This window comes from Colius striatus, chromosome 3, assembly GCF_028858725.1.
Source record: "Colius striatus isolate bColStr4 chromosome 3, bColStr4.1.hap1, whole genome shotgun sequence".
Classification (NCBI taxonomy): domain Eukaryota; kingdom Metazoa; phylum Chordata; class Aves; order Coliiformes; family Coliidae; genus Colius; species Colius striatus.
Window position 1 is genome coordinate 17,354,753 of NC_084761.1, and position 17,139 is coordinate 17,371,891.

Sequence of the window (17,139 nt, forward strand, 5' to 3'; positions counted from 1 at the left end):
CGCGTGGAGACAGAGGTGTCTGAAATCCAGCAGCGGGTACCTGTCGCCCGTCCAAAGAAGCTGGAGCTGTGTCGTGCTGATTTTGTTGGTCCTCCAGAGTGAGCTTTGAAAGGATGTGTGACGCTCTGTGGCCACCCTGCAAGTGTTTTTCTGAGGTTGTTTCTGGCGGTTTCAGAAGTGGGAAATTCTTTATATTCTTGAAGCAAAGTTGTGAGCCAAGAAGTCAAGTTTGTGAGGAGAGGTGGTATCTGCCACAGCCTCTCCCTGGCATTCTGGGTCACCGTGGCTGCGTTACAGCTGCTGATGGCACACCATGGGAGCGAGTTAAATATGGCTTTCCCAGAGTAATGTTTGGTGGTTGTGGACACTGAGTAGTGCTCCTGTCTGAAAGTTGTCAGTAGATTTGCCATGGTGGAAGTGTCCATATCCACCGTTTTCTTTTGGAATCGAGGATTCAGTGCTTGTTTGTCAATGGGCAGGACATCACTAGTGAGCTGAGCAAAACACGATGAAACGTGCTACCTGGAAAGCACTATGATTCTATCCCCTTCCCCGCTGCTGGTTGACACTCCCTCGCAGTAAGTGTAGCTGTCTTCCATGTGCCCTCCTGCCTGCTCTCAGTGGCAAAGTCCAAACTGCAAAACCAGAACAGGTGACTGAAATGTACAGGATTTTCTTTTGTGTGAGGGTTTTTGTTTGTTTTTTGTGAAGGAGCTGATGATTTTCAGCCTGATCTTTAAAGTGGTCTAATTGCACCCAGAGGGCAAGCAAGAGCGTGTCATAAAGTTTCAAAGCTTTGGAGGAAGCTGGGGGGAGGAGGCAGTGGAAGTGATACTCTGTGCATTTTGAGTAATGATTGTGAGCTCAAGTTTCTTATGACTTTAGTCTGGAAGAATCCCATAATGTTGTAGGAGTGGTTGGTTAAACCTTTCCAGAATCGTGTGACCACCTGTAAGGCAAAGCAGTTTGAAAAGCCCTCGTTGACTGCACAGCAGTTGAGGAATGGAGTGGAGGAGAAACTTTAATGGCCTTAAGTCTGTCAGGCTGCCTCCAGGAGAGGAGAGTGCAGGAGGTGAGAGGAGCCCTTGTTCCTCTGGCTGTTTGGGAGCACAGGGGCTGCAGCATCTGCTAAAAGCTTGGTATGTTTATTGGTGTTTAACTCCTTTCCCAGGCCATCTGAGTGATGGCTTTTGAACTTTGGTAAATTATCAGCCCAGCGTGGGAGTAGGCTGTCTGGGGATGGGTTAGTTGCTGGTTTTCATGGACAAGTCTCCCGTGTACAGCCTATCCGAAGTGCTTGTGCTGACACTGCATGGGGCAGAGGTGAGAGATGTGAAAGGGAGTCTGGGCTCTGTTTGTACAGGTATTTTCTGTGTGAGCTTGTGCTGCTCCTGAACTGATTGACTATGACTAAAGCTCTCCAAGCAGAGATTTTGCTTCTTCATGTACTGTTTAGCCGGGAGAGAGGCCGAATCTAGCCAGAACCCAGGCTTTGCTGCCTACTTGGTGTGCCTTAGACGTTTTTTTTGAGTGACTTGCAAGTCTGCCTGTCTACTGGATTCCCGTGGGTCAGTTTGGGGCAGGGAAACCAGCAGCAGAGCCTCAGCGAGCCCACAGGACCCCATGGGTCTCGTCAGCCACTTGCTCTCACTATCAAGCAAGGCTGAGGAATTGCCAGTTAGCTGCAGCTTTGGTGTGATTTGTGTAAGTGACTATTCTTAGCTTTTGAAGGGTGATATCTTATATCATGACCTGCCTTACACAGAGGAGATGGCTAATCCCTCTCTAGATACAGCACTGGGACTGAGATTTTGCCTTGGAGGAGTACAAGTGTGTTGGTTTGGGAGCTTGGCTGGGTGTTTTTTCTTCTTTTCCCTAAACAAATCCACAATTTAATAATGCAAAAGTCCTTGAATGAGTCTGTTCTTTGAGTGATGATGTGAGAAAGATCACAAGCTGTGAAAGAAGCAGCATGCAGCACTGTAATGTTAGGGCCAACTTTTAAAGCACTTTTTAAGGTGTTTGTGTGGAAGAGCTCAGAGCACAGCTGTTTTAGCCAGCCTAACCACCCCAGCAGCCACTACAGAGCCAAGACAAGCCCATCGTGGCTGCAGGGACTGAGTGCTGCTCAAGCCTGGTCTGCAACCTTATGCATGAGTAAAATGGTGTAGTAGGTGGATGCTTCTGAGTTTCCTAAAATGGAAATGAACCTTCGAGTGTAGCTTCTGTGTCCTGGAAACAGCTGAGAAGGTTGGCCTCTGTTATGACTTGATTTTAGGTTTTTGGGAAAAATGTGATGCTTCATTGCACCAGAGCAATCACTTGTTATCCAGCTACAGACATGTTTGAAAGTTACTGCTTCAAGTTTTAACATGAAGTATTGCAAAAAGTTAATCTGTCCCAAGGACTCATTACCCTTTAGGAAAAGCAGCCAATACAAAATAATTTGCCTTCCTGAACTGCATTTGTCCAAAAGAATGACGGTGTTCAAACAGCTGTTGAATGTGCTCTCTCAGCTCTGCTGTCAATTGAAGTGCTGGTAAAAGTAGCTTCAATTAAAAATGCCACTTTTCTTTCTGTTGATGGCAGCTTAGTACAATTGTCATCACCCTTTAAGTTTGTATGACTTCTAAGGCCAACGCAAAACTTGTAAACAATAAAAAAACTCTTTGAGTTGCACAGAACCAAAGACCCACCAGGTGGAAGTGCCGAGCACTGTCAGTAAGGCTCAAATTCACGTTTTATGTTCTTCTAGCACCGACTGCACATCTCTGCATACGAGTCTGGTCTAAGCGAGGTCACCCTGAGTGTAAGAGATGTCCCGTTGGGTCAGGGGATTGCCCTGCCTGGCCCCAATGCTGTCTTCAGCAGTTAGGAAAATGGATGCTGTTACTGGAGAGCACACAAACCTGACCACTTTCTACCATCCATTTGCCTCATATTTCTCCACCACTTGGAGCAACTGGATTAGGGACTGATCATTTGATTTGTTGTTCCCCGAATTTTCTCTAACTATGCTGTGGCCTTCTTCTGAAGCAAGGGCCAAAGCTGCTACAGTGCTCAGGGCACAAGTACATCAAGGTTTTATGTAGCACCGCAGTGACATCCTTGCGGTTCTCCACAACTTTTGTGATGCTGCTCAGCATTTTGTTGTGCTGGTTGCTGCTGCCCTCTGGGCTAAGAACTGCAGCTCACTGTCCGTGGAGACTCCAGTGCCCCTTTCCTGAGTTGTAGCTGCCAGGTCAGAGCTGAGCATCATAAAGGCCTGCTCTCATTACTTTTTCCATAGCTGCACTGCTTGGTATTTATCTCCATGAAAGCTCATCTGCATCCTTCTCAGTTTTGTGAGGTTCTTCTTGAATTCCTGATGATCAACGTGATATCTAAGTATGCAAAAGGGCTTAGTGTCATCTGCAAACTTGGTGATTTCACTGCTTGCTCTTTCTTCACCATCTATGGCCTGGAAAAGCTTATTCAGCAGTGGTTCCCGCAGGAACCCTTGCGTAGTCCCCTCTAACCTGCAGGATGAGTGGTGTGCTCCACTCTTCACTTCCTGCCTGGTGACCGCCCTGATTGATGTCTGTCTCTGTGATCTGCTGTAGCTCACGCACATTCTTACGGCCCATGTTTTACAAGTCAGACTAGATGCTGATAGTCCTCGTCACCATGTTCTTTACACCCTGTGAGTGCAGTTCACAGGCACTCATGAGTGCAGTTTCCACTGGGGGCACTGACCAGGCAAGCCAGTGTGACCATCCCATGGCTGTCTCTGTAGCAGAGTTGGCACTTGAGGTTGTGAGTTTTGTCTCATTTTTGCTTTGGTCCGAGACGCTTCCTTGTAGGTTGCTGAGGGCCACTGGGAATCAGTTCACAGAAAGAGTGGGCAATACCTTGGTACTGCAAAAGGACAAAGTGGATGAAGCCTGCTGGCACTGGGCTGGATTTACTAGCCCTTTTGTTTCCCTCAGAAGAGCCCTAGATGTGCAGGGACCTGGGGTGCTGCTGAGAAAGGGGGTGTAGCCCACAAATCCCCACCCCCTGCTCTCAGCCCTGCTTACCTTGTCCTGTTGAGCTGGGCTGTTAGAGCACCATGATGCCTTTTGGCTTTTGCAAGAGGATTTCCTGGTGATGTGCCAATACTCTCAAGGATGCATAACCCTTCTTGTTCTGGCTGCAGTGTTGCAAGAGGCACAGAAGCTATGTCTTATGCCATAAATGCCCAAGCTGTGAAATAAGGAAATTGATGTCACCCGTGGGCTGTTCCCGGGGCAGCAGGATAACCCAGTGCCTGCTTTCTCACGAGGCCAGCTGCGTGTGTTGGCCTCGCTTTCCAGAAAATGTGCCTGTTGTGTATGATTTTGCCAGCCCAAGAGTTTCCTTGAGGGTAAATAACTTTAGAGATGGCTTCAATGAACTGAAAGGGAGATGAGGGGGAAGAACAAAGCCAATGTAGGACATGTAGCTGAGCTTATGAGCTGTTGATTGCGTAAGGCAGAGGTTTCTTGCAGATCTCTTGGCGGAAGCATGGGGCATGGTGTCTGCCAGCCACTCCCCGGCTGTGCCACGTTTCCCCTGTGGGATCCACTGCTGTGCCCGTCTCGCCCCGGAGAGCAGCCAGAGTACAAACCCCAGCAGTGCCCGCAGCCATGTGGTTCCTGTAGGAGATGTTTGTGAAGGATGGGATGCTCTGCCATCCCTTCTTCTCATGCTGTGTCCTCCCTCAGAGCCTCACTTTCATCTTGAGGTTGGTTATAAGGCTCTTTTACTGAATATTTTGAGTAGCCAGGGGCATGTGTGTGTGTGCTCTAGGGGCTCAGAGGGGAGACCCTTGAAGTCCCTGTGCTGATCCTACAAGACCTCTCTTGTGGGCAGACTCTTGAGCACAACCAGATGAGTAGCTGGACCACTGGTCCTGGAGTGATTCCCCTCATTGTTCTGAGGTGCAGTGATGGGGTTGGCAGCAGCATGAAACAGCTATCAGAAAACCTCCCTGTTGCTGATTCTGTTGGACTCTGCAATGGGGAGAAGGAGCACTGCCTTCCCCATCTCTCTCTGCAGCCACTGGTGGTTGTTTTTTTCCTTGCCTGGAGTACTAAAGTAGGAATTTTAAGGCTTTTTGTCTTGCTGAGTCTCAAAAGCCTGAGCTTAGTGCTGTGGTGTGCAAATGCTGAAGCCCAGCCCTTCCCCTCCCTCGCATCTGGTTACTATCAGCTGTGTGATTTGGCAAGTAGCAAAGTCCCCACGGCTTCTTTCTTCCAGGGTGGATTTTTCTCCCTCTTTTTTTTAATGTCAAAACTACTAAAGTTGCGTGTTAAAAAAAAAAAAGTAAATAAATGAACTGCAGGCAAGGAGAGCCTGCATCACAGGCTGAGTTCCAAGCTAATCTCCAGATGCATGGGTCCATGTGTGCCTCTGGTTTAGAGGGCAGCCCTGGGCTGTTGTGCTGCTGAGTCACACAGGTTCTTTCAACAGTTCTCATCTTTTCAGGGCACATGGAACATATCTTCTCACCGCAGGTGTCAGGGTGCTTCTGCAGCCCATTTTGCTGTAGATCATAACCTGACCTTGTAGAGTCCTGGGCTGGAAAATTAAGAGACTGTTTCTACTATGAGAGCTTCTGACCTGCTGCTCTGTGGAGCTGCTGAAGATACTCTGGGGATTTGTGGAGCCCCTTTGTGTTTGGTCCTCCGAGAAGGATTTAGGAGCCCAAAACATTCTGCAATTTCCAGTAGTAATTTTCCTTCTAGGTCACAGAACACATGTGCTTTCTAACATAAAATATTTTATCCTTTTAGGATGTCATAGTCTGTATTTCCTCAGGACACTATTCTGCTTGAACCCCACAGTCAGAGCAGGGTTAGGGGCTGCCTGTGGCTAGTGCAGGGTGCCCCAGGGAGGGATGCTAGCCCCCCAGGAGGGATCCTCTTCCTCCAGGCCTGGGAGCACAGGATGGCATAGCTGTCAGGTTCAGATGACAAGCTGAGATTCAGAGATCTGCTGGAGATTTTTGCAACTGCTGTAGGAAGCTGGTATTAATGTTGAAAACAGCAGCTCCTTCCTACCTCCTTTTAACTAATTTGATTTCAGTTAGAAAAGGCCCTTCTCAGTACCTCTTGAAAACTGAGATGTGAAGGAGCTGTCAGTGCTTTATAGAGAGGTGTCTCCTCTGTTGAAATGCTTTCTATATATGGTAGTCACAGAGATTTGGGCTGAAATCAGATATTCATGTGGTCACTGGTGTTCTGCAGCCTGGCTGATGTTCCACTTGGCGTTTTTACCATTGCTCACATTCCTCTGGTTTCTGTTCCGAGCAGACATGAAGCAGGCTCCCTGCTGCTGCCTGCAGGTAGGTTGCTTAGCCATAAACAATGAGTGGAAAATCCCTGTGTTTCAGCCCATCTCCCCTTCCTCACTTTGGATTTATCCTAGACCTGTTGAAGCTGGAAGGCATTTTGCATCTGTTTCAGTGGGGCTTTGGGACGGAGAGAAGCTGGAGATGTGCCTCCTTAATGCCTCTTGGCAGTAAGCAGTCCTGTGGCCTGCTGGGTTACCCCGAGAGCTGCACCATGGTGGACAGCTCCTAGCTCCCACGGAAGTTTCAAAGGCAATTGTTTAAAGGGTCATACTCAATCTTGACTGACAGGCCATGACTCACTGATTGCAGGAGCTCAAGTGCCTGCATGTCCCTGTCTGATGCACGTCTGCTGCTAAGTTTAATAATATTACAAAACTACTCAGACTGTTGGTTGTCCTCATTCCTGTTTTTTCCTGCCTCTTTGTGCTTCCCTATTGCTTTTTTTGAGTCGCCATCTGTTATGTTTGAAGGCAATACATACCCTGAAAATAAGAAGGGGATGAGGCATCTGCCTGCATCTCCAGACAGCCCACAGTCCTCCATAAGGATGGACTTCCTCTCTTTCCATCTGGGAGTCATCATTTGCATTGAAACCATTTAATGGATGGGGTTTTTAAATGGAATATTTGATAGGAGAGGTTCCCTTAGCGCTGAGATGGCTGGTGAGGTGGGAGCTCATCCTTGCTCTTGTCTTGTGAGAAGTGCAGGATGGAAGGTGTTTGGGTAGATGCTGCTGAGGTTCTCTGAAGAAGGAATCATCAGCTTATATCCCTGAAAAATGAATCCCTCTGTTTCCATCCTAATGTGGGAGGAGACGTGCTGAAACCCTCGAGAGGAGAGCTCAGTGGGCTTAGCCATATTATTAGACACAGGGAACCTGCAGAGGGGAGGAACTTTAGGGATACATACCTGCCATTAGATATGAGATAACGCAACCTTGAGACATAAAATTCCAGGGTATGTGGCAATTTGTGTCATTGCTCATGGAAATAGTTGCTTTACATTATTTATGAGCACTGCATCATCTGGAGGCCCCAGCTGAGGTTTGTGTTAGATGCTGCACAAATATCCAAAGGTTCTTTCATCTTCAGGCTTTGTAGTCCAGATATGCTGTGCAGAAGAGGTAAACTAAAGAGATTCGTTCAGGGAGGAAGCAGAGAGCTGCAGTGCCTTGTCCAAGGTTGCAAAAGGGTGAGAGGGATTCAGATCTCATGGGGCCATGGCCAGTGTGTTACCCAAAGTCTTTGCCTGCCCCTTTCCCAGCCACTTGCCCTCCTTGTGCTTCCTGCTATCTGTGCTCTAAGGAGTCACTGGAAGGAGTAAAAGGATCTTGCTGACCAGTGCCAAACTTCTCACTTGCTGGAACCCAGCTTTAAACTCATCAGATCTCCACAGTGCAGCAGCACACCACTTCTTCATTCCTGTTGTTCTTGAGACAAGTCCAGCAACTCTGCTTAGCATCTCCTAAGGGATCTGGCATTTGCAAACAGCCAGGACAGTGCTTTCAAATGTGTGCAGAACATTCTCCAGATGCCTGTTTTTTGAGATGGTCTTGGGTTTGGTTTGGGGGTTTCTGTTTGTTTGTTTGTTTGGGATTTTGGGTTGTTTTGGATTGGTTTTGTTTTAGACCATAGCTTTTTACAAGAAGTTAGACCTCAACAGTGATCCCCTGGACTGTGCTGCAGCTGTACCCTGGCTGCCTGGCAGCTGTCCGATACGGAGCTGCAGTGAGCAACATGAAGTGCTGCGTCAGGCGTGGCTGAGCACAGCTCAAGCGGTGCCTTTGCAGCTAAGTTTCAGATGGGAGTGCAGGCTGTTACGGGCCCTGCGGGCCGGCAGCCCTGTGCTGGGGCTCACAGGGGAGCTGTGTGTGCCTTTGGGCTGGGATTAAGGAAGCCTTGGGCAAGTCCCAGATCACAGCCGCATTGTGTGATTGTGTCTCTCTGAGCCTCAGTTTCCCATTCTAGAAAGTGGAGAAATCACAGTGATCTCTTTTTCAAAGAACTTGGAGATTTAGGTCTTATCACCCTCAAAAAACAATTGCTAGAAACACCCAAGACACTTGACGTCCCCAGAAGCTGGAAATGGGAGCGTCAGGAGCAGGAAAGCGTGGCCAGCACTGTGCCACCTCAGCAGGGCCTGAGAGCTCTGCCTTGCCTGAGTGCAGATGTCTCTCCCCTTGTTTCACCCATTGCTGGTGGTTGGCTTCTGTCCTGCAAAACCAGATTTTGGTTGTGTCTAGATAAACCATATTTTGACCCGTCTGTCTCACTGCAGATGTCTGTCTGTTTAGCCCATGGACTCCGCTGCTGGCAGTGAGAGTACCAAGACTTAACTAAACCTTGGACAGAAAGGAGTCTCTTAAGCTGCTCAGGAAGGATCTTAATTATTCCTGGAGCACACGTTCCTTGTCTCCTTGGGTGGTGCACGGGAGCTTTCCGGAATCAAAGACGTATCCTCATGGAGGTAGAGTCAGTGTTCGTTTATTAGTAATACACACTGATATTTATACAGTAGTACAGAATTCAGGTGATAGTAACATAACATTTATTGGTCACATCTGCAAAGCAATACGCTACTCGACACAAGCTAATTGGTTAATTGTTAAAGCTCACACTCTTAGTTTAAGCAAAATCTCAGTACAGATGTGATTAAAAATATCCTGCTTTTACTTCTTCTCAGCTACTCACTGTTTTCAGGCAATCTCCTCCTGGCATGTGCCCAAGGTCAAGCTGACCTGGCTATCTGTGTGAAAGCTTGGATTGTGCAAACATGCTTCTAACAAAACTCCATATCCTGTATTAGAAAGAAATTTCACTACACTTGGGCAAGCTGTAAATAACAGAGGACAAGAAATGAGCCCCTTTGCTGTCTTCTAGGGGGAAGAGGGTTTTTCCTTCTGGGTGATGATCCGGACTTTGCTAGTTGTTTCTGAGTGGCAACTGGGAGTGAGATCCAGAATCACAAACATGTTACTTGACGTAAGGTGGCTTTGATGGTTTCCTTGACCTCAGAGCTCAGATCATGCTGTAAAGAACTCCTTTAAATGTAAGCACAACTAAATCAAATGTGGGATTTCTGCTTTCTGCTGAGATCTAGCCCTGGCTTTTGTGTTCAGCAGTATAGCCCAGGGCTTTTGAATTAAATAGCAAAACCCCTGCTGAGTTCATCACAAGAACAGAGCAAGAGAACTCATCGCACTTTTGAATGTGAGACTGCTTTAAGTTCTGTGGGTGTGGGGAATTTTAGGCTTTGGTTTCCTTGTCTGGAAGTGCCAGAAAAGGCTGCACAGCCAGCCTAGGAAAGGGGCTCCCTTGGAAGAATCCCTCTCTGCCGCCCCAGCTGATGAGGATGTGAGACTGCTGAGCTTCCAGGGCTCATCTTCTTGCGGAGAAGGAAGGCAGTCACAGCCTCTCTGCTAAAGTAAAACCCTGGATGACTGAATGGGATGTTTTTGTCGTGTGCTTAGAAGGTGGTCTAAGCTGCAAAGCTAGGAGTAAACAAGCTCCCTGGGCTCTGGACCCCAGGAGTTCAGCTTCAGCCTCACAGTTAATGGGATGAAGGTTTTATTGGTCTAGCTTTACACTCGGAGACCTTCTCTGCCCTCCGTACGCTCAGCTCCCCAGCATGATCACGTTTTTGTCTGTGGCCTAAGATGAAATCCCTCTGCCTGCTGCGGCAGTCTGCTCTGTGCTTGCCCTTGCTGTGTGTTCAGGAGGAGGCTTCCTTTTAGGCCCCTATTCACTAGTTGCTGCTCTGCATAGAGTGTTTTGGGAAGCAGCAAGCAACCTGCTTTCTGAACTATGGACCAACCGGGCCAGGAGAGGGGACCAGACACAGAGCCTGCGTAGGGTTCTGCTCTTCTGGGACTGTCACAACCAGTACATACTCTCATTTTGAAAAGGCTGATACGTATCATGGCAATGGGATGCTATCTTAGAGTAGCCTGAGAAGTCTCATCTGCTGTTGAAACAGTTGTATATTTGTAAAAGCAGCTAATGGTTAGGAGTGCTTCAGTATTTGGTAGACTGAGGAGTTATTTTTAAAGATAATAGTATTTTTAGAAAGTGATGAACGCTCATCAGGGAATGATTGGAAGGAACCTGACTTCATCCTTGCCACTTGCTTCTGAAAATCCAGGTTTATGTGAGTTTAGGTAAATACTTACACTTAATGCTGCAGGAGAGTGTTCTCTGAGCCCAGGAAGACACATACAATGAACCTCTCTTTCTGTCTTCCTCCACAGTGCGAACTTCCCATGACTAACAAATGCTGGCCTAGATTATGAGCTCAAGCAAGAACGTTCGCTACAATCGTTTCTCCAGTGGCACAACAAACATCGCTACTTCTGAAAACAGTAACGGGGTAAGGCTCAGTGCTCCTGGCAGAGGGTAGGGGCTGGGGCTGCTGCTTATCTTCTCGTCCTTCCTTTTGAGCAGATGAGGATACTTCTTGACAATATGATCTTTTCACTCCTCTTAAAAATTCCAATATCCACACATAATAGTCAGGAGTATGTGTGTGTTTTTTCAGCATTGGGAAAAGGCAGCAAACCTTTGGGCTGTGCTGCAGTGATGTGCACTGACCCTCATCTTATCAATATTTCAGGCAAGAATGGAAACAACTTTTGGGACAGCCTACTCTGCTGTGACAACCATCACAAAGGGTGAGCGCATTTCACGCGTGGAGCTTCTCCCCAAAGCACTACGTGCAATTCCTACCAGGTTTTGTTATTGTTGTTGTTGTTTTACAAACCATAAAGCTGTAGGGAGAATCCCTGTGTTCATTACAGACAGGTGCCAAGATGCTGTTTTTAGCGTTACGCAGCCCGAATGTTATTTAATCGTGGCATCTGATCACCAGACATGATGGAAGTGAGCATGCATGGGAATTTTCTCCCATTAGGCAGATTTAACAGTACCACTGGGAAGCCCTTGCTGAAATTAGGATAGTACAACATGGTTTGATACGGAGCTCAGTACCAAATCTTATTTATCCCCGTGACTTCTCACTAGCTAGTCATACTAGCGCTGAATATTCCCATCTTTGCTGTCTGCCTGACTGTGAGTCACTCTGCACACGTTGGTAAACCACCCCCTGCCCATTTTTAGCTCAGACAGGAGGGAGTGCAAATGTACCTGCTCATTTAAAATTCTTGTGCTTCGTTCCTCAAAGCCCAGCAGGTGTGGAGTCTGAGCCCTGGCACGTGGTGTGAATGTGAGAAGAGGTCTACTTTCACTTCAGAATAAAAATATCCTTACTCTAGTAAAGACACTCTGGCACTTGACACTGATTTAAATAACAAAATGAACATCTGCTCAAGGAAAATGTTTGAATTACATTTGTCCAGGACTCCGGACTCTAGATGTTTTTGGACTCTGTAATATTTACATTCAATATGTTATATAAGTCAGTAATATGATCCTTATACAAATATCTCATATTTAATTTAGCATGCTTCCCTTAATGCTACAGGAATATCCAGACCACCCTTGATCGAAGCAACTTTTGTTGGTGACTGAGATATATGCTAGTATAAGGTTTCCTTTTAATAGTATTTTTGACCTATGGACCTGGTAGAATGTTATCTGTGCTCTTTTCTGGGCAAGCTGCCTTCAAAGAGCTGAATGCACGTCAGCAAGCTATTGGAGATCAGGGTTGCTCTGCCTGTGCTGTTGTGTCCAGGCCATGAACTGGAGTTGGGGAATCCCTAGCCTTTTTCATTTTTAAGGAACAGCTGCAGAGACTGACCCATAGCTTGGAAGTGTTACTGAGGAGCCTAAATGCCTTTTTTCTTTTTTTTTTTTCCAACTTGCTTTAAAGCTGATGGGACCAATACTTTTAAACAGCATCGTCGGACCCCATCCTCCTCCAGCACACTCACCTACTCCCCACGAGACGAGGACGATGGCATGGTAGGTGTTGCCAGGAGTCCCCTAGTGCATCAAATGAGTCCTCTGGACTCCTCTGTCTCCATCATCATTCCCATGCCCTGCATTATGTCAGAGGCAGATGTTTGCACTGGAGGCAGGACCAGCCTCAGCGTTTCCTGGCTGTTGTCATGGTTGGGGAAGTAGAGGCCACTGCTGACCTGGGGCATTAGGCTGGTACTGCTCATTTTCAGACTGCTTGAAAGTGGTATGGGGTTATAAATCCCAGGAGCTACAAGTCCCTCAGGCCTGCTGTTGAGGATGTACCTGCCTTCTGATGTGAGCAGTGTGCTTTGGGTCTCCTGAGCAAAGGAGAAAACAGAATTACCGTCAGCTGTGTCTGGGGCTGTGACCAAGGCCAGTCAGTCACGATAAGGGTGTGTTGGATGCACCTTTGAGCAGCACGGCTGGCCCTGCAATTATGGCCAGAAAATCTATTCCCGTTTCTACCTCCAGATGGAGCTTCTGACCACAGGGAGTAGGTTTGAAACCTGCAGAGTGGGATGTTGGACATTACAGACTGTGCTCAGCTCCTGGGGATTACATCATTGGGGTCTTCTCACACAAACCATTCCCATGTGTCACAATATCTTTGCAGAAAAGCACTTCCCAATTTTGTATCCAGCTTTTTCATTCATCATACTCACTCCTGAGTAACTTATTTTGGGGGAACTTAGTGATCCAGCAGGCCTTGAGGTTAGCTGCGTAAAGATAAGTTAAATCAATTAAATCAAGAGCAGTGAAGCAAACCTCGGTGAATGGATGGATAGCTCTGAGGCCTTGACTTTCTCCTGTCCCTAGTTCTCCAGTCACATTTCATAACCACAAGCTCCTGTTTAGATTTAAGCATGTTAGGAGCAGACTTCCAATTAAGTAAGCACTTGGAGACTTTGTCAGGTGATGAGGCCCAGCTTCCAAGGCAGGGATAATGGGATCACTGCTGCTGCTGAAGCTCAGTACTGTCAGAAACTGGGGTCAGCAACAGTATGGAACTACAACACTTCTTAAAATAAATTTGACACCAGATTGCAAAAAGCTTTATTGTCAGTATCCTATAAAGTTCCTTCTGTTGCTCAGAGATCTTGCTGTGTTTTATGTGAGCATGTATTTGGTTTTGTTGTTGATTTTTTTTTCAAAGTCCTTTGAACATTTGCCTCATGTCCTTGGCAAATGCAGCTCTCCATCACATCACTGACCCCATGCTGCTGGGCCACTGTTCCAGGAAGCCCTTGGCTGTCAGCACTGATCCTGTGGGCTGAGCGCTGTGCTCGCTGCACCCTTTGCACAGTGCTGCAGTTCTCACAGGGCAAAGGGGAGGGTTTTTCCAGAGGAGCCAGGAGGTACTGGGGACATTATGTGTAGCCATGTCTGGCAGAGAAGCTCCCTGGCTCTTTTGGAAACCCCAGTGCCACGAACCGAAGTGTGCAGCCAAGGACAAGCGAAATCTCTCATAGGGCCTTGCCTCAGTCCTCTTGGGCAGCCTCAGCCCACCTTCACTGGAGTGCTACACATTCTTAAGCAAGACTTTCAAGAGAATTATTGAGTGATCTAGGAAGCAGCCTGCAGTGTGAGGTGCTAACACACCAGAAGCACCACAGCTATGCTCTGCCTGCTGCTCTAACCCTTTAGGAAGCTTCCTCTGCTTTGTAAAGAAATAATCTGAGATTTCCCTTCTTCATCACTAAGTTTTCCCTTCTCCATAAGCTGCCAAGGGCTTCTTGGCCATCAGAGAGACAGCTGGAGACAAGTCAGAGTCCTCCTGTGACTTCCACCACTCCTTTGTCTTTCTTTTTAAAACTTCTGTTAATGAAGCCAAAAGCAGACCAGTGGGTTCTACAGGGATTATTGAACAGGTTGTTTAGCCTGGGGAAAAGGAGGCTGAGAAGAGATCTTATTGCTCTCTACACTTCCCTGAAAGAAGATTGTAGTGAGATGGGGATCAGTCTCTTCTCCCAAGTTAACAAGTGGCAGCACAAGAGGAAATGGCCTCAAGTTGCACCAGGAGAGGTTTAAATTGAACATTAGGGAAAATTTCTTCATAGACAGGGTTGTCAAGCCCTGGCACAGGCTGCCCAGTGAGGTGGTGTAGTCCCCATCCCTGGAGGGATTCAGAAGCCTTGTAGATGTGGTTTATTAGTGGCTGTGGCAGTGCTGGATTAACTGTTCAGCTCAATGATCTTAAAGGTCTTTTCCAACCTGAACCATACTGTGATCTTTCCTGAAAACAGTGCCATGGGTTTCCAGCCTCAGTGTGCCTACAGGGAGTGGGAACAAGGGCTGTACTAGAGTCTTCACATAGAGGCTGCTATTGTAGCTGACACAGTGGGAACTGCACCTAAGGATTATAGCCAAATATTGTGGCAAATGTGTGCTAATGGATGAGTAGCTGTCTTCATTGTTCAGGGGAAGCTTCACCTCTGAACCAGAGGCTGGACTGAGTTACTGGCCAGCCATAAGCTATCCATCTTCCATCAAAATATGTTTGAGCACTCCATCCTTGGGCTGTTTGAAGGTGGGTTTGATGTTTAGTGAAGAAGTAGCATTGGTGCAGCTGTGGGGAGCTGGGACTCTTCTGACAGATCCTCCCAAATCCAGCCCTGGCTGAAGCAGTGCCCCTTTGCCCCTGAACTCTGCAGGCCTTAGCCTGCAAACCCTGTGACAGAGCCTGGTGATCCTTGGCTTTGGTGCATATGGGTCCCCTCAACCTGGACAGGTGCCCATAGGATAGAGTTCCTGTGGTCTTTGCACTCTCTTGCTCTGTTTGCAGTGCAACAGCACCCTGCAGTCAGTCCTCTTATGCTGGCTGCTGTGCACACCACTAGTGCTGCAAAGCTCAAAGTAGCCAGGCTAGGAGTGGGGAGCAGTGCTGTAGGGCTGAGGTCTCTCGAGTCTCAGCCTTATTCACTTAGCAAAGCAAAGGCTGTGGATTCCTAGAGGGGCAGTGAACACCAGCACACACCTCTGCCATTCAGTGTTGTCTCTGCGTCCCGAGTGTGATGGTGTTTCTCAGCACATCGGCTTCTCTCCTGTGTAGCTAACACCAGCATTAGCCCAGCCAGGACACAGGGAGCTGAGCCCACAGTGTTGCACGAGCCTAGCAAGGCTGTGCCTCACATCCCTGCCTCCTGGAAGTGCTCTGGGCTGCAGTCCCCCCGTCGCCATTGGTGATCCACACAGGATGTTGCTCTTGATAAAAATGCCTCCCTACAGAGCCTGCCTTTGCTACCCTGATGTCTGTGTCACCTCCAGAATAAGAACTGTGCACAGTCACTCTTGTTATTTTAATAACTTGTGATACCAGTGGAGGAAAATAATGAAATTAATGGGTACACATAAAGTTGATTTACCTCGTTATAACCATTCCTCCTCGAGGTTTACATATTTAGCCAATAAACATGCCAACTTTAAAAAAATAAGAGCTTTATACTTTGGCTTCTAAGCAGATGCAGCATTTCTGAGCTCCCAGGATGATAAAAATTAAGCAGCAGAGCAGTGTGAAGAACCAGCAGGATCCTGGTCTGCTCCTCTTTTGCAGCCCAGCAAGGACTGCACTCAGACTGCAGTACAGTCTGTCTCTGGGGAAGGCAGCAGCCTCTGAACCTCATCTTACATGTTTTATTGATGAATTTCACAACTGCCCCACTGGACTAGTCTGTCCTTGAGTCTGATGTCCCACACTTTCACCCAGAGTGGGTGCACAAAATGCAGCTCAGGAGGTTCAGGTTGAACATGAGGGAAAAACGTTTTGCTCCCAAGGCAGTGCAGGGCAGGAACCCAGGGCAGCAGAGCCTCGGCCGTGCAGCTTTCCCATCCCAGCTGGGCAGTGCTGAGGCTGACCTGATCCTGGGCCAGGGAGGGTGTCTCTTTGAGTGGGCAGCAGGGCCAGCGATCTCCAGAGCTCCTGCCAGCCAGCGCTTGCAGGACATTGTGGTTGATGCAGGCAGTGTACACATGTGGTATGTGCAGGTGAAGGCAGCCTAGGCATTGGTCATCTCCTGACACCGACTGAAGCTTATGGCTTCATTCTCCCTTTTCTTTGTCAGCCCATCTGTCCCACTCCTTTATTGCTTCTCTGCACTCTTCCCAGCCTGCCACCAGCATCCCTTCCAGAGTCACCCCACAGTGGCTGCCCCACCAGCTGTGCTAGACCCCCAGTTCCAACCATCCTGTGGGCTGAAGTCTCTCCAGTTTCACTTTGACACCGAATCGAGTCTCAGCTACACGCTGCAGGTTGAAATTGCACCCTTGGAGATGTGCTGCTGGTTAGTATTCCAGCAGCAGCATTCCCTCAAAGCCAATCCCAAGGCCTCTGTAACCACTAGGATTTTTCTTGATTGGTGCTTTCGATGTCCACTTAGCTCTCCCCTCCCGAGCAGGAAGCGACAAAGCCAGTCTGTTAGTGAATTGAATTGAAGGAAGTCTCCACACACGCAAAGAAATTTGGCAGAAGTTAGATAGCGAGCGAAACAACAAGTGCTGCTGCAGAGATTGTAGAAGTTGCAGAAGCTGGTAGCAGTCTCTGGGGGAGATTTACAAAGCTTTCTGTGAAGGATTAGTTCTTCCAAAGCGTTGCTTCATGGGTGCACACGGTAAGTAGCCACACAAATGCACCTCTGGGAAAGCTGCATGCTTGGAATTCAGACGTCAGCTGGGTTTAGTGAGCCCAACCCGAACCATGGCTGTCCTGCCTGCCAGCACGGGGCAGCAGTCCGGCTGCCAGGAAGGGCTCACAGCAGCCGGGCGCCTGACTTCTGCGGGCTGCTCAGTGCAGCTGGGCAGAGTAGATGAACAAATGGAGCAGCTGAGTTTTGTGGAGAGGGAAACTGAACTTGAATTCTTGGAAGTAACAGGAAC

The 17,139-nt window shown here is 47.9% G+C and overlaps 2 protein-coding genes across 5 annotated transcripts in view; both read left to right on the forward strand.

The window, feature by feature from the left end:
* The window catches only part of TRAF7 (TNF receptor associated factor 7), a 35,728-nt gene that overhangs the window by 3,414 nt on the left and 15,175 nt on the right, over positions 1-17,139 (forward strand). For 3 of the 4 annotated variants that reach the window (XM_061992127.1, XM_061992129.1, XM_061992128.1), the window contains exons 2-4: positions 10,602-10,720; positions 10,964-11,021; positions 12,179-12,270. In XM_061992127.1, coding sequence (XP_061848111.1) covers positions 10,640-10,720; positions 10,964-11,021; positions 12,179-12,270 — 231 coding nt within the window. In that variant the 5' untranslated portion in view covers positions 10,602-10,639. Of the gene's footprint in view, positions 1-10,601; positions 10,721-10,963; positions 11,022-12,178; positions 12,271-16,747; positions 16,875-17,139 lie in introns of those variants that run through there. The other variant, XM_061992130.1, reaches the window with a different exon arrangement.
* Positions 11,707-17,139, forward strand: part of MLST8 (MTOR associated protein, LST8 homolog) — a 69,756-nt gene continuing 64,323 nt past the window's right edge. Inside the window, exon 1 of the mRNA XM_061992132.1 lies at positions 11,707-11,711. The gene's annotated coding sequence lies outside the window, so the exon portion shown is untranslated. The remainder of the gene's footprint in view (positions 11,712-17,139) is intronic.